The sequence below is a fragment of the Thamnophis sirtalis genome, unplaced genomic scaffold (genome assembly GCF_051295495.1).
Source record: "Thamnophis sirtalis isolate CommonGarterSnake01/CBP01778 unplaced genomic scaffold, rThaSir2_p1.2 scaffold_12, whole genome shotgun sequence".
Lineage (NCBI taxonomy): Eukaryota > Metazoa > Chordata > Lepidosauria > Squamata > Natricidae > Thamnophis > Thamnophis sirtalis.
In genome coordinates, this window is record NW_028261392.1 from 24,825,616 (window position 1) to 24,843,406 (window position 17,791).

Genomic DNA, 17,791 nt, shown 5'->3' on the forward strand with positions numbered 1-17,791 from the left:
GTCTCATCTTGATTTAACAGCCACTAGTGAATATACAAACTAATCCAAAAACTATTAATATATTGTTAAAGCCTATGTTGCAAAGGCACTCATATCAAGATGCTGTAAGACAATATATGTCCCTGGTCTTCTGTATCATTCATCCACTATATTGAATAATTACATCTAAATGAACAGTATTTTGTACAAAACATTGTTTTAGAGAATCACAAGAGGATTTGGACTCCAAATCACTTTATTTCTTTGAAATAACAATGTACATGTAGCTGTTTCAAGTACAGTATGTACTTATATTTCTTTTCATTTCTAAAGTGTCTCAATTAAGCCCTGAAATTTTACAATCCTTACATCTTTCAACAATCTGTTGCCTCCATTTCATTATGGGTTCCACCACAAAAGCGCGTAGGACAAAATCGCGCTCGACAAAAGCGCGCTGTGACGTCATCACAGCGCGACGAAAAAGATCGAAAAAATGTAAAAATAAAGCTAAAACCTTCCCCTAACCCCCCCAAACCTAACCCTAAACCTAACCCTAACCCTAACTCTTAACCTAACCCTAAACCTAACCCTAAACCTAACCGTTAAAGTAACGAAAAACGTAACGCTAACCCTTATCCTAACCCTAACGCTAACGCTAACGCTCTAAAGCTAACCCTAACCCTTACCCTTACCCTAACCCTAACCCTAACCCTAACCCTTACCTTTATGTGAATCGGCTTGCTTTAATTTAATTTTTATTAATTTTTATTTGAATTTTTCGATCTTTTTCGTCGCGCTGTGATGACGTCAAAGGCGCGATTTTGTCGATCGCGCTTTTGTCGTCCGCGCTTTTGACGGGTCACGTTCATTATGCACAAAAGGAAAGTCTGATTTAAATGAAACAGAACAAGAACCCAACAAAAGGAAAGAAAAATGGGACCAGTCTACCTAGACAAGGTCTTCAAATGGCTGCTTCTGTTATCATCTGATATCCTCTAACTGTATTGATTTCACCTTCTATAATTTCCAGCTGCTATAATTAAAATCAAGGGCATCCGGAGGACACTAATTTGCAAGAAATGTATCCTACTACCTTCAATAGTAGGTAAATTGTTTAACAGATTAAACAAATAATTTGTTGGGGATTTTAAAAAGAATTTGTCACATTTTAAGTACAATATGCCATTGTTGGTAATACAGTGGGTTTTTCCATGTTAGGGGACGCCAAAACTAACAGTGATAATAGGAAAATATTAGTAGCCAATACAAGCAACACATAGGAAGTGCAGTAGATGTTTTGAGTTTAGAAATACAAACATAACACTGATAGACCCATGAAATGTCCCACCTGGAGCATTTATTCTCCTAATCTCCTACATAAATTAGAATTCCAGCCAAATATAGGGGATGAACAACACTTTAAATTGGGGGAGGGGGTATTCAAACAATCTACTTTCACTTAAGCCAAAGGTTTTCCACTTGAAACAGTATTCGTAACATGACAATTGCAAGACTTTTATTTCACTGCATAATATAAACTTGATCTTTATCAAAAAGTGGTACCCGCTATATAATAAATCAGGATGTTAAGTAAACCGAGTAAAACCTAAGCAAAGTATATAAAGCACTTAAATACATTAATTGTTCATAACTCCTTTGCATAATGGCTAGCTCTATTATCTGCATATCGTCTGTCAACTAGATTTCTATAATATCGGACATTTTGATAACAAGTTTGAAGAAATAACTGTGACACTGCCCTTAGGGGAAAAATAACTGAATGAACAGTAAGTTTTAAAATTCCAAGCTAAAAAGTGGAAAATGCAAACTTGTGGTAGGAATATATCTAGTTACTGAATTTTTTGGACTATAAGATGAACTTTTCCCTTCCTCCCACCAAAAAAGTAGCTGGAAATATCTGTGCATCTTATAGACTGAATACAGCCCTGTTTTTGGCCTCCTAAAACCCTCCTCTGCATCCTGTTTTCATCAAAAATGGGCTCGTTTTTGGCACAAACGGGACCCGTGAAGGGTTTGGGAGGCCTGCAAAGTGCTCCTGGGGGCGCGGAGGCCAAAAACTATTTTTTTCTTGTTTTCCTCTTAGAAATCTAGGTGCATCTTATACTCCGGTGCGTCTTATAGTCCGAAAAATATGGTATTTGGGGATGGGATGGGGAGGTACACTGTCAGAAACAACACATCTCATACCTGCAAAGGTAATCTGGGAATCCTTGCAAGCCACAAGTTAAAGATGACATAAACTAAAATGCTAATAAGAGAATGCACCAAATCATGGGTGGTTAGTGCTGCAATCTATCTTGTCTTGGTCAGACCCATTTGGAGTTCCACTTCTGTAGACCACTGCTCAAAAACAGCAGTGAGAAACACCTTCAGAAGAGGCTCACCATGATAATGAGGGATACAGAAATCAACCACAGTAGCAAGTTTTACAAACATAAGCACACTGTGACCATTTGCTGTCAGAATGTCATCCACTGAATATAATAATACCACTCCCAAAAGCTAATATCATGAGAGCACTTCAGATGATCTTAGAGAAACTTGAGTTATTACATATGCTAATAGTTCACACTACTTTTTCATCACAAAAAGTATAACACAGAGATGTGTCTTTGATTAGCAATAAGCAAGATTCCAAATATTGCACAGGTAGTCTTCACAACCCCACAATTGAAATCCAAAATTTCTGTTGTTAAGTGAGACATTTCTTGTGAGTTTTATGATCTTTCTTGCCTCAGTTGATAAGTTAGTAACCTAGTTGTTAAGTGAATTGCCTTCCCCATTGACTCTGCTTGTGAGGAGGTCGCAAATGAACCAGTTGCCAAGCATCTGAACCAGTGGTGGGTTGCAAATATTTTTACTACTGGTTCAGGTGTGCTCCCGCATTCGCTCACGCAATGCTTCTGCACATGTGGGCAGGTGGGTGGGGCCTCCCGCCATCGATACTACCAGTTCAGCTGAACCTGGCCGAATCGGGAGCAACCCACCACTGATCTGAACTTTGATCACATAATCATGGGATGTTGTAATGGTCGTTAACTGTGAAAAATGGTCATAAGTCACTTTTTTCAATGATCATTAAATGAACTGTTGTAAATCGAGGACTACCTGTGCTATTCTAATTCCCATAAATGCCTATGGCCAACTGTGAAGGTTCATGAGAATTTATTTGCAAACAGGACATTCAATAGATGCATTTAAGACAACAATTGATATAGATATGGAATATGAACCAGCACAATAAATCCATGAGATTTTGAGAATTTAGATGTCAAATTGTTGCATTTTTAAAAACAATGCTGCATCTATAACTTTACATTTTAGAGTCTTTATTCCTTAAAAAAGAACCAAGAAATTACTATCTTATTTCAATTAGAGCAAATTCGGCAAGCACAGAGGATGCAGAGAGGAAGAGCAGAAGGGAACTTCCCATTGTGTGAGCAGATGTCTACTTAAAAAGGCTACCCTCTGTATAAAAAGTAGCTCAATGAAAACAATTTTAATGATCAAATATGATTTAAAGCACCCAAAAATGAAATGTCCAGCCATAACTAGCATACATATGCCTAAGTTATAAAAATAGGCTTAAAGTGATAGTACTAACCAGGAGACAGAAAATTCAGGCAACATATTGAGTATTAACTATTAATTTCATGAGATTTATATCACATAATTATAATTTAAATATATTGAATGCATATTCCTAAATATATGGATGAAAGCAATGGAGAAGCTATTTCTATTTAGAGGAAAATGACATATGACTGAATGCTTCATAAAATTTAAAATTAGCAACTTATCCTGTACCATTTTGGTAATTTATATAAAACTTAGTACTTCTCCCAAAACTTAGACATTCGATGTTACACCTATATTCCACGAGCTGCACTGGCTGCCTATTGGGCTCCGGACACGCTTCAAGGTGCTGGTCGTTACTTTTAAAGACCGATCAGATCCCACAGATTAGGCCTCCTCCGAATTCCATCCACCAGCCAGTGCCGCCTGGCAAATCCCCGGGGGAGGGCCTTCTCTGTGGCTGCTCCGGCCCTCTGGAACGATCTCCCCGTGGAGATCCGGACCCTCACCACCCTCCAGGCTTTCCGCAAAGCCACAAAGACCTGGTTGTTCCGGCAGGCCTGGGGCTGATGAATTTCCAGCCCCACTTGAAATGTTATGATTGTTGTTGTTTTTACTCTGTCTGTCTTTTGTCCTATTTGTATCCCCTTCCCCCCCTTTTGGTTGTTAGCCACCCCGAGTCCCTCGGGAGTGGGGCGGCATACAAATTAAATAAACATTCCAACATTCCATTCCATTCATACAATGGATGATTTTCATACTGGAGGTAGTTGACTAACTAAAACTTAATCCCATCTCCACACCCACACCCAGTATGTCTGACTCCCTTCTTTCCCATCTGGTGTTAATGGTTTGTATTTATTAATGATTTTATCCACTGTGTTTTATGATTGTTCATTGCTCATTGGATAGCAGATAGGTAGCAAATAAATGTCATACATACATACATACATACATATATACATACATACATACATACATGTTGTTTGAAACAGCACAGTCTGTTTAACAAACAGAATTTCTTCTTTCTTTCTTTCTTTCTCTTTCTTTTCTTTTCTTTCTTTCTTTCTTTTCTTATTCATTCATTCATTCATTTATACATAGTATACTTTGACTCATGAGGTCATAATCAAAAATTACATAGCAGTCAGCACAAAAATAAATTCATTTTATTTCAAATGAAATTAAATTATTACAGTTAATAAGATATTTATTCATTTTCTCCCTCTCCTGGATTTTTAAAGAGTTTCACCCAAATGTCTGAGGTAGTCTGAAGTTTTAGATTGTTTATCTACAATCTATGTCCAGATGACCTTTAATAGGTAACATTCATATTTAAAATGTTTAAAGGGAACAAATAATAATCTTGTCAATTTTCAACAGCTCTCTATGACACCATTAACTAACAAAATGTTCTAGAATCAAACTTACCTTGGAGTTCCCAGAAATCTCTGTGATCTAAGTCGTTGAGCCATATATAGAGACACTGCTATTACTAGTAGCTCCATTTTTTCAGAGTCTTTCAATCTGTGCCCTAGATTTCAAAATCAAATTTCAAATAAATTATATGTATCACCATCTTATTTATATTCATTTTAGTTAGAACAGGAATTGCTATGTGTTTGCAGTCAATGGGCGCATAAGAAATTTTAAAGCACATTGCAACATTTATCATAACTTCTTGCCAGAAGATTTCCCAATTGCAAAATGAGACTTCTTCAAATAAGGTACACACTGAATAGAAGGCACAAGAAAGATGATCCCTCATCCAACTTTAGTCTCACAAGATGATGACTACCATTCCAGGTTATCTTGTCTCTTCTTTGGGCAGAGTGCACAATTCGAAATATCTTGTTTGTAGCCATATACTGTTTTGTTTTCTAGGAGTGCCTAGGACAGTGGTGGCGAACCTATGGCACATGTGCCAGAGGGCGTAGTCAGAGCCCTCTCTATGGGCATGTGCATCTTAGCCCCAGCACAGAGTTCACCACACTTCTCCAATTGGGGCAGCCCTGGTGGGATCAGGCATCTTGCAGGGAAGCCTAGAGGGCGGGTCCTTGCCCTGGCAGAAAATGGAGGGGGGAGAAGAGAAGACCCTGACGGAGCTGGAACTGCAGAACCAGAGACCGATGTTTGGCCTCTGTTTCTGCAGCTCCAGCACCGTCAGACTCTTCTCTCCCCCCTCACTTTCTGCCAGGGCGAAGACCCCTCCCCTTAGGCTACCCCGGAAGATACCTGATACCACTGGGGCTGCCCCAATCCCTTCTTGAGCCCTCCACTTTCGGAAGAAAAGAAGCAAGGAAAGACTAACGTGAAGTGCTTGGTTAGAAAGTACCGGAACCTTTCTCCGTGGAGGACAGGCAGCACCGAGGTTGTGGGCTCGTCAGACAGGACCGTAGATAGCCCTCACTTGGCCAGATCCTGAATTAACTGACTTAGTTTGGCTACTGTGGTAAAGTCACACCTGAATCTTGATGTAATTTGTAAATATGTACAACTACAAGTCTCATAGCACTCTAAGTCATAAACGGATTTTTTGGCTTGGCAAAATCAATAAATTTGACTATTTTGAGCAAATCAGTTATGCAAACTATGACAAATGTTACATGAACATGACATTAAACATATTCATTAATGCAAGTTCTAGATTGGGATCATACTTCATATTAAGGCACAATAGGATTTGTGATAGGTTGTGTTCCTCACCCTCCCCAAAGAAAGCCAAGATAGACTCTTTTTGCCAAAAGGGCTAATAAACACACTAGCTTTTAATTGCTGTAAATAATCCTAAATCCATAAATTCTCAATCGTGGCTAAATTGATAGGGATATTAGCCTATGTGTAAAAGGACCTCAAAATATTCATTTGATTGTGTTATGCAACAGACTTCTTTGACAGTTCACCGAGTAACAAAACCTCTCAATGTTTTCCCCTATAGAGGTTAAAATCAATAAACTAGATGTGACAGTTAATATCTTAAAAATAAAACAAAATTCATAGGCCGGAATATCAGCTGAAAGTAACAAAATAAAATTTAATGGAGGCATGTAATGTTCTTTACTCGGGGAAGAAAAGATCAAATTATTTATAAAATGGGGAACTCATCGTATGAAAATAGAACCTGAAATAGATCTTAGAACAGCAGTTGATTGAAAATGGAATAGAAGTTAGCAGTATGATATGGCTGCAAAGAAGGCTTGTACAATTTTGGACTACATCAACAGATTTAATTTCCAAGCCACTGGAATAAAATATTCCATTCTTTTCTGCTTTGATCAGATCCCACTTAAAATATTCTCGCTATTTCTGAGCATCATGATTTAAAGAGTTAGGATTAGGCTCAAGAAGAATTTAAAGAAATTAAAACAGGTAACTGAGAGGTTAGGATTAGATTAGGGTATGGGTTAGGGCAAATGGAAGACTATCACATAGAAATAAAGCCAACACAAGTGTCTTTTCCTTCCAAAGTAGAAATTGTGGACTAATAAATTTATTAGTAGTGAGGAGAGAGAGTGGGAATAACTTCCTAACAGTAATATCAGTTCAAGAGTAATTAACCAGAGAAGTTAAGGGCTCTATTCTGCTGGTTTCATTTATTTATTTGTTTTTTTATTGAATTTGCTTTTAGCAGCACATGTTTCAATTTTTATTTCCTGACTCAGAGTGATATTTCTAATATTAATCCTGAAACAATGTGCAACAATTAGGTTCTATGCAGGTGCATATAAAATAAATCATGCGGTAACTAATCTGGTCAGCAAGTATCAAGCATGATCAGCTGGATATGGTTTATTCCCAGTATTCTGCATAAAACTGATTTTTTTTTTCTATTCATCTCATATACTTGCTGGTTTGTCAGGTGTTTAAATTCTTTTCAGCTGGTTTTATTGTTTTTATTTGGTGGCATCCATTTCAATGTTATTTGAAATGTTACTTGAAATGTTACATTTGAAATGTTACATTTTTACAATCTTAATCTTAATAATTTTTAATTACTTTCTTTTAGCTAAAAAAATTTTTGACATAGTTTTTATTTATTTTAATACTACCGGTCTAGCCTATAGATCTATGATTAAATGAACTTCCTGATTTTCTCTGTACAGGTTAATGGCGAGAAGGAGGATGCAAAAATTAAGCATGTATGCATAATTCTCTTGCTTATGCATACATGCTTTGTCCCTCATGGGCTTTGACTTGATGTGCATAGATGTTCCAAGTCATATATAGTATCCAAGACTCCTTTGTGCAGCATAATCTCTGTGAAGTCATTTTTCAAAAGCTATCGCTCAACTAATATATTTGAGAGTTTTATAAATTAATCCCAGTAACCTATGTCCATATTCAGTATAGAGGATTTATTTTATTACTTTATTATATTTATACGCTGCCCATCTCACTATCCATAAATAGTAAGAATGATGTTGCCTTTATGCTATCACTTGATCATATTAGTCCAAAGGTCTCCAAACTTGGCAACTTTAAGACTTGTGGACTTCAACTCCTAGAAATCTCCAGCCAGCATGGCTAGCTGAGGAATTCTGGGAGGTGAAGTCCACAAGTCTTAAGAGTTTCAAGTTTGGAGACTCTTGTATTAGTCCCATTCAGATCTTCATTTCCTATAATAGTAATGTACCAACCTAGGTGTCAAGAATTGGCCATTGTAATGTCAAAACGATGGCACCTGTGTCACAGTATATTTGGGCAAATGAGATGATTATGTAATATTTCATGGCATCTGATGCAAGAATACAGTTGCATCATTAGGATGAAGACAAGACTTATTTACTTCCCCCTTGTCTTCTCTATAAAGAGTTGCCTATTAGCTCTGGTACAACTAGTTTATCTATCAGCATTCAAGTAATGTTAAATACTTTGCTGAATTTTCTAAAACTATTATTAGTTTTGACACATTCTGACAATTCTGACATTCTGACCACAGCAATTCTAAGAATCATAACATCTATTAGTCATATAGCAAGGTAAGGTAAAGGTAAAGGTTTCCCCTGTCAAGTCATGTCCGACTCTAGGGTGCAATGATCAACTCAGTTTCTTAGCCAAGGGAGACAGTGCTGTCCAAAGAGATTTTCCATGGTCACGTTGCTAGCATGACTATACGCCAAGGAGCACCGGATGCTGTTACCTTCCCACCGAAGTGCTACCTATTTATCTACTCACATTTGCATGTTTTTGAACTGCTAGGTAGGCAGGAGTTGGGGCAGGTAACGGAGTTCACTCCATTGCGCAGCCCTTGGTTCTTGAACCTGGCCTTCCAGCTGACAAGCTCAACATTTAGAGGTTTAGAGGTTTATTGGGATTTATATGCCGCCCTTTTCCCTGAGGGGACTCAGGGCGGCTTACAACCACAGGGGAGGGGAAGTGCAAGGTCAAAACAAAACAATTTGTGAACAAAAGAAAAATAATAAAACACAACTTTCATTCAGCAATCAAACACTCGGGCGGGTGATTGGAAACCTATTCCCAGGCCTGCTGGGAGAGCCAGATCTTGAGGGCTGCGCGGAAGGTCTGGATCGTGGTGAGGGTGCGGATCTCCATGGGGAGCTCGTTCCATAGGGTCGGGGCAGCAACAGAGAAGGCTCTCCTCCGTGTGGTCGCCAGTCGGCATTGACTGGCTGATGGAATTCGGAGGAGGCCTAGTCTGTGCGATCTAATTGGTCGATTTAGGGAGGTAATCGGCAGAAGGCGGTCTCTCAAGTACCCAGATCCACTACCATGGAGTGCTTTAAAGGTGGTCATTAGTATCCTGAAGCGCACCCGGAGACCAACAGGTAGCCAATGCAGCTCGCGGAGGACAGGTGTAACGTGGGCGAACCGAGGTGCGCCCACTATCACTCGCGCGGCAGCATTTTGGACTAGCTGTAGTCGCCGGATGCACTTCAGGGGCAACCCCATGTAGAGCCCATTGCAGTATTCCAGTCTAGAGATCACAAGGGCTCGAGTGACTGTTGTGAGGGCCCCCCGATCTAGGTAGGGCCGCAACTGGCGGACCAGGCGAACCTGGGCAAATGCCCCCCTGGTCACAGCTGACAGCTGGTGGTCAAAAGTCAGCTGTGGATCCAGGAGGACTCCTAAGTTGCGGACCCTATCTGAGGGGTATAAAATTTGACCCCCCAGCCTAAGCGTTGGTGTATTAGCCAAATTATTGGGGGGGAAACACAACAGCCACTCGGTTTTATCCGGGTTGAGCACCAGTTTGTTAGCACTCATCCAGTTCTTAACGGCCTCCAGACCCTGGTTCATCACGTCCACCGCTTCATTGAGTTGGCACGGGGCGGACAGATACAATTGCGTATCGTCCGCATATTGATGGTATTTTATCCCGTGCCTCCGAATGATCTCGCCCAGCGGTTTCATGTATATGTTAAATAGTAGGGGGGGATAAGACCAAACCCTGGGGTACCCCACATGTTAGGGGCCTCAGGGACGATCTCTGCCCCCCGACTAACACCGACTGCGACCTGTCCGAGAGGTAGGAGGAGAACCACCGCAGAACAGTGCCTCCCACTCCCACCTCCCGCAGTCGTCGCAGAAGGATACCATGGTCGATGGTATCGAAAGCCGCTGAGAGGTCAAGGAGAACCAGGATGGACGCATGGCCTCCATCTCTGGCCCTCCAGAGATCATCGGTCAATGCGACCAAAGCGGTTTCTGTGCTGTAACCAGGTCTGAAGCCGGACTGGAAGGGGTCAAGATAGCTAGCTTCCTCCAAGGCCCGTCGAAGCTGAAAGGCCACCACCTTCTCAACAACCTTCCCGATAAAGGGAAGGTTGGAGACAGGACGAAAGTTGTTTAAGATGGCTGGATCTAACGATGGTTTCTTTAGGAGGGGTCTCACCACCGCCGTTTTGAGTACGGCGGGGAAGTGCCCCTCCCGAAGGGAGGCGGTGACAACCGCCTGGATCCAGCCATGTGTCACCTCCCTGCTGTTAGCCACCAGCCAGGAGGGACACGGGTCCAGAATACAAGTGGAGGCACTTACAGCTCGGATGGCCTTGTCCACATCCCCAGAGGCAACTTCCTGGAACTCAACCCAGAGTTGATGTGGTAGATGATCCTCCTGTGTCTCAGCTGGATCTACTGCGGTGGAGTCCAAGTCCGATCGAAACCGAGCTACTTTGTCCGCCAAGAATTGAGCATAATCCTCAGCCCTACCCTGCAAGGGGTCTCCCGCATCCCTCCTATTAAGGAGGGAGCGGGTTATCCTGAACAGGGCGGCTGGGCGTGACTCGGCGGACGCAACCAAGGAAGAAATATATGATCTTTTTGCGGTTCTTAATGCTCGGACATAGTCCTTGGTGCAGGTGGTTAAGAGTGCTCGGTTTACCTCGGACTTATCGGACCTCCACTGGTGCTCTAGGCATCTCCTCCGGCGTTTCTTCTCCCGGAGTTCCTCGGTGAACCAGGGAACTCTCCGGGATCCACTGACCCGGAGGGGCCGTAGTGGCGCAATCCGGTCGAGAGACTCCGACGCCGCCGAGTACCAGGCGGCAGCCAGAGTCTCCGCCGAACTGTGGGCGAGGGTATCAGGAATAACCCCAAGCTCCGTCTGGAACCTCTGAGGGTCCATAAGTCGCCTGGGGCGGAACCACCTGGTCGGTTCCTCCTCCCTACGGTGGGGGTTTGGCCTCCGGAAGTCAAGCCTCAGTAGGCAATGGTCTGACCACGACAGGGGTATGATCTCATTACCCCTCAGACCAAGATCACACATCCACTGCTCCGAGAGGAATACGAGGTCGAGCATGTGACCCGCTGCATGGGGGTCCACATTAACCACTGAGCCATCATGCCCCCTTTATAACAATTATGAAAAATTTCAAAGGATTTCAGGAGTTTGATTTGCAACATGTTAGTATGAATTTGCTAATCAAAGTTTATCCCATACACGAATAGGGAAACAGAATTCTTGTGTGTTTCATCTCATGCAAGTAGCCTGTGATGGTTTAAGGCTTTGTTTTCACTGGACTGTTTTTCATTTATTTTACAAGTCAAAACATGTTGGAAAAATAGCAGTAGCAATATAGAATATTAAAAGATTTTTAAAAAGAGAATATTAAAAAAGAAATCTAATTAAGTGATTTTGAAAAAAAATTACAGGAAGTCCTTGAATCACATGGTTGTTGAATGATTAACTTTGTACTTACTGAAAATTTCAGTTTCTAATAAAATGAACTAATTGAAAAAATTCAAAATAATTTTCCAAGTTGGCATGCTGAGACATCCTTCATGTTTATGTTGTATAGTTCGCCTGAGTAGAGGTTTTTTATAATTATAGAGAAGTGAAGAAAAAATGTTTCCCTATACAAAACCAAACAATAAGCAACTGAAATAAAGAGATTAAAACCAGAACAGCCTTTTTTGGCAAAACAGGCATTTTAACTTCTTTATGCCAAGCAGTAATGAAAAATATTGGTTGCCATTCCTTTATTTTTTTAATCATGAGTGGAAGAGAATCATGGTTTTATTTTGTAATTGGTTCTGACTCTTTGTAATCATTAGTTCTTAATCTACATGGAGTAATGTAAAATCTAGTAATATTTCTTTGACAATATTAATGAAAATAGCACATGATTTTCAAAGTTAATTTGTTAGTCTATCAATGCATAAAATATATTTAAATCAAATTACAGTTGAGCAATGTCTCTATATGGATTGGTTTAAATAAATAAACAAATACATTGCTGCAAATAGATTAAAAAGAGAATATTCTTTTTATATTGGAATCATCAATATTCTTATATTCTCTTCACTATTATTTCAAAAATGAGATTTAAAAAAAAAACATAAATACAAGCATTTTTACCTGGTTCTCCTATTCCCTGAAAAGAATACTTGTTTAATCCACTTATGCTTTTGTCAGTGAAGATAACTGATTGTTTAATCAATCCTCTTTTGAAACTTAGTAAATATTCTAAATGCAACATGGTCCTCGTGATCAGCACCACATAGAATACTCCTTCTTCAATATTAAATATAAAAAACTTCAGTTGATGTAAATTTGGTTGTAAGCCGTTTTATATACTATTTATTACATAAGATACTAAGTGATACTGAATTAAAAAACGGCAAAATGGTTTTATTCAGTTATGGCACTATTTAGTCCAATTTCTAAGTTACAAAGTATACATATAATATATCTTATATGCATAATTTTTGATTCCTTAATAGCTGTCATGTCATGTCAAATGTTTATTAAAGTCAAAAAACAGTACAATTAAAAATATTCAATGGGTATCTAGTTAAAAATTCTAAAATAAAATAATAAGAAATAAAATCTATGTTAAAATTATAATTTAGCATCCCGTCTGTCAACTGTACATAAAGAACACAGCCTAAGCTATAATATAATATTAGTCCCTAAATTGTGAAGGCCTGTTGTTAAGACACTAAAATGCAACAAGGCAATAACACCAAAAGATTTGGTACATTGTTTAAATTAGCTATAATGGATTATTTATCAGGTTCCGAAGAATCTTTAGTGCTGCTGCACAGAATCTAGCTACCTGTGCTGTGACTACAATCCATCCGTCTTTAAACAGCCACTGAAGATAAACGCTGTCTGAATGGACAGGATGCCTATTGATCTGGAAAATAAATTTTGTTTGAATGTCTCTTTAAAAAGAAAGCAAAGAAGGATATGCCCAGTTTTCTCCACCTCTCCAGAATTACAGGAACAAACCCTTTCAACCAGGATGGCTGATGGAAGTGCAGGACATCATACAAGTGAGAAGGTTTTGCAATGATTCACTGTCTCTAACTGGCTATGATAACAGGCAGGGGTGATAGTATATCTGGGAGCAGAACTTGAAGTCTGCTTGCCTCTCTATGTCCTCTACCTCTGGGTTTGTTTTGCCTGAAGATTTCGAATTTTGAGGATGGAGAAAAGCCTGATTTAACAAAGTTGGACTCAACAGCCTTGATACCTAAAGATAATTTTGTTTAAGCCAGCATATTTTGAAATAAATATACTGATGTCATCATCATCACCATTTTAGCCATTGTCTATCCACTGCAGGATGAAGGCCTCTTCTGCATATTTACTCCAAAATAAGCTGTCTTACAAAAAAAAAATCTCTCCTTATCAATACTAGTACAATATTTTGGACTAGTTGAACATTTCAGAAAAAGAAAAAAGGAAGATAAAGTCTTCATTTGCTTCAAGTATATGGAATTTTATTGCTTCTAGGTAAGAAATTCTATAGCTGTAGAAAATTCTCTCTCATTCTTTGATGGTTAACAAGTAAATAATTCTATTCACTCCCTTTCTCTATGTAAGTGTTTTGTACTAATAAAAAGGAACATGTTTACTTGAAAATTAGCCTGAATATGTGTCAAGTATTTCACTCCAAGTAAAAAATGTAATTAAAAATTGCTAGCAGAGGTTAATAGGAAAGCTGTCAAGACATTTCATAGAATTAAAATACATTGTTAAAAAACAATGTTTATTTCATTGAACCTTGAATTGCAAAAATCTTATTTCCCTCCCAACACATGTGCACTTTGTATTATCCAAGCTTATCAGCTTAACTACCATAAGCAGGAATTGTATTTCAATCATAAAAGGAATAGTTGACTTCAAAGTTCTTAACAATAAAAAAGCAAAGGATTATAAAATTATTTCTTAAATTGACAAATTCAGTTTGTCTAAATGGGAAATTGGATCTCCCTTGCTCAAAACTGAATGCAAGTACTTTATGGTTTCTCATATTCCTTTATTCCCATGATTAGTGGAAGAATTAAATGGAATCACACTAAATGCTCACTAGACATAAAAGGCTATATTATTTGGAAATTCAATGATATAAATTTTATTTTTCAGAATCAAGTTTTTGGACTCATAGAACATAGCATGAATCCATTTCAAGCAGTAGTATGTCACAAATAGTTTGTTAAAATGAGTAAAATAAAGAATTTTCTTCCTCCCTTTGACTAAACAAACACACAGACATTGTTATGCAAAAATCAGGCCTTTCCCAAATGTGTTTCATTTTACGACATTGTCAAGTAATTAGACCCTTAATATTTATTTGAACCTCCTTGAATGTTAACAAAACTTTAAATTAACCAGATTAAAACTCAAAAATTAGAATTTAGGAAAGAAATATTTATAAAATTAGAAATTTTTTGAGAAGAAAGAAAAAGAGAAAGAGAGACAAAGGAAGGAAGGAAGGAAGGAAGGAAGGAAGGAAGGAAGGAAGGAAGGAAGGAAGGAAGAATGAAAGAAAGGCTATTTCACATAATTATTTCTAAGAGAGAGTTTTCCTTCACCTTTGAAGCCTTCGGTAAACACCTCAGGAAGAAACTTCGTGCTGATGTCTCCCTGGATAAAGCGTGGATGCTTTATTACTTCACGTAGCAATGCTATATTATGAGTAACACCTGAAAATAAAATATATATTCCCATTAGATTAGCAGCCAGAGAACATATGCTTAATGATATTTGAATTGACAAGTCAAACCATCCCCCCACAAAAAAGCTCTAGATGAGAAATTCCTGAATAAATGAGTTTTAACGTCTATAGTGTTTACTATTTAATAGAACAAATTTGGTGTAGTGGATTAGACATCAGGCTAGAAACCAGGAAACTATGAGGTTTACCGGCACATTAGGTACACCCAAATTGGGTGATATTGGACCATCACTCTCATTCCTAAGTAGGAGACAATGGCACACCGCTTCTGGAAAACCTTGACAAGAAAACTTCAGGAACTTTGCCAGGAGTCAAAAAGTAACTTGAAAGCAACCTCCGCTCCCAAAATTGTGAAGCACAGCAATCACTCAGGAATAATCCGAATATTTGAGCAAAGCAATTGGCTTTGCTTTTTTTTCCAATAGAAATATTAATATTATAAAACATTAAAACTGGTATTTCATTTTTTTGTGTGGAAAACCAGCCCTGCACATGGATTTGCTTCATGCACTAATAATCTTTATCAGCCTTTGTTTGACCAGTAACAGAAAATCTACATTAAAAAAAAAATCCAGGTGTCAAGATTTGGATGGAAATACAAGTTCCATATAGCAAACAGGCAACAGAGTTGTAAACAATGAAAATTCAAAGCTGAAATGGAAGTAGACAAGATGGAGAAGAAACTGTTACTGCTTCACTTCTTTTTTTAAAAAGGGGGGGATTCAATATGAAAAATGTGATGCCTTCAATGGATATCTTCTTTATTCATGAAAGATTATCATCTAATTGAGGATTCTGGAAAATCAGAAGTGGACAGACAGTCCCCATAGATATAGGAGATTTATTGAAGAGGTAACTCACACATGGAGAAGAATAAGAAGCTAGGAAACTAGCTTCTTATTCCCAGGTAAGTATATTTAGGACTTCTAATCCTGTTTGAAGTCCTAAATATGATTACCTGGGAATAAGAGTAATTTACCTAATCAGAATTGCTACAGATAATTCCTTATTCTTATAGCCCATAATAAAATGTATTATTACTTCATTTTCTTTTTGCACAAAAGAAGAAAAGCCATTTTCTTTTTGCACAAAAGAAGAAAAGCCAAGTCTGGCACTCCAAGTTTCCATTTCATAATTCCCACCTCAGTTGGAATAAACTGGGATAAAAGATTTCATCCTCAACATAGTAGGATGTGGTGGCACAGCGGTTAGAATGCAGTGTTGCAGGCAAATTCTGCTGACTGCCGACTGCCAGAGTTCGATAGTTCAAATCTCACCGGCTCAAGGTTGACTCAGCCTTCCATCCTTCTGAGGTCGTTAAAATGAGGACCCAGATTGTTGGGGGCAAAATGCTGACTCTGTAAACCACTTAAGAGAGGACTGTAAAACACTGTGAAGCGATATATGTCTAAATGCTATTGCTATCCCTACCATGGAAGCCTGTTGAGGAGATATGAGTGTGGACCCTTTTTTCTTTTTGTAAATGTAATAAATAATTGTGGGAAAGATTTCTTTACCAGCTGAGCTATGTGTGCAAATTTTTCCACACATGCTTGTAAAAAGTCACTCAGCAGATTGCATGATACAGAATCTTTCCTGTGAGCCTCTCATCTATGTTTGTACTTTTAAAAACTAAACAGAATGCATGAACTCCTTACTCTAACGTCTGCTGAAGGCTGACAGGCAATGGCTACATATTAGAAGCAGTATTTCCTATAATGCTTGTTTCCTATAAAAGGACTTCCAGCAAGGGTCTTTTACTAATCGGATGTTAGCAGACTATATATAGGTGTTGCCTGCTAGAAGTGATATCTTAGTTTTATCACAAGGTCACTTATTTGAGTTCCCGCTCAAATTACACACTATTGTTTATTGGAGATGTGATGAGATATTCCCCAATAAGTGCCTGTTAGAACTATAAAATACCTCTAGCATCGTGTCCACTGTTTGAGGTTTTGACCAAGTCACTGATAAGATATGCCACGATAAGATATGGCATGAAGCCATCTCCCAATGTAATTATACTCGTCTCTTTAAAAAGTATTAAAAGGTGGCAAAATCCTTCAAAAAACGTAATCACAGAGTAGACCTACAACCCCCAGCAAGAAGTGTTCTATGATTACTGGTCAGCTCAGAAGCATATCTGCTACTACTTTTGTTAGTTTCTGGTAAATAGAGTTTCTGATAAAATCTGAATAGGTATATATTTCTCTCTTAATACTTATCAAGAACACGCTTAAGGGAATGTCACACCCTAGCCCAGTGTTTCTCAACCTTGGTGACTTTAAATCCTGTGGACTTCCACAGGACTTCCACAGGACTTAAAGTCGCCAAGGTTGAGAAACACTGCCCTAGCCCAATTAATCATCTTTAGAATTCCAAACAACCTGTTGTCTCCTGGCTGGCCTCCAGGTGGCAGTATGTAGTAGCCTTTATTAGAGTCATTAATCGGAACACTGATTTAATAAAATAATTAAACAGTTTAAACAAATAAATTAAAGCAATGTAACATAAGAAATAAATCATTGATGTGACCAGAGCATTTCTAGTTTTAAAGGGAGTATAAGAAAATGTATCCACGTTCAAGAATGCAAAGTGGTATTAGTCTCGTAAAAAATAATTTCACATAAAATAAATCAGAATAGTTCACGAATTTTGCCAAGTAGAACATTATAAAATAGGCTCTCCTTTTAGAAGGCACAACATAGCAGGGTGTGAACTATGGCAGGGGTCTGCAACCTCTTAGAAACCAGACCTGGAAGCAAGTAAAGCAGCAACTGCACTTGGGC

General features: G+C 38.6%; 1 protein-coding gene across 3 annotated transcripts in view; it reads right to left on the bottom strand.

Moving 5' to 3' along the window:
- The window catches only part of PCCA (propionyl-CoA carboxylase subunit alpha), a 264,528-nt gene that overhangs the window by 94,493 nt on the left and 152,244 nt on the right, over positions 1 to 17,791 (bottom strand). For all 3 annotated transcript variants that reach the window (XM_087726871.1, XM_087726870.1, XM_087726872.1), the window contains 2 exons: positions 14,860 to 14,970; positions 5,008 to 5,110 (listed from right to left, as the gene is read on the bottom strand). In XM_087726871.1, the coding sequence (XP_087582997.1) occupies positions 5,008 to 5,110; positions 14,860 to 14,970 (214 nt within the window). The remainder of the gene's footprint in view (positions 1 to 5,007; positions 5,111 to 14,859; positions 14,971 to 17,791) is intronic.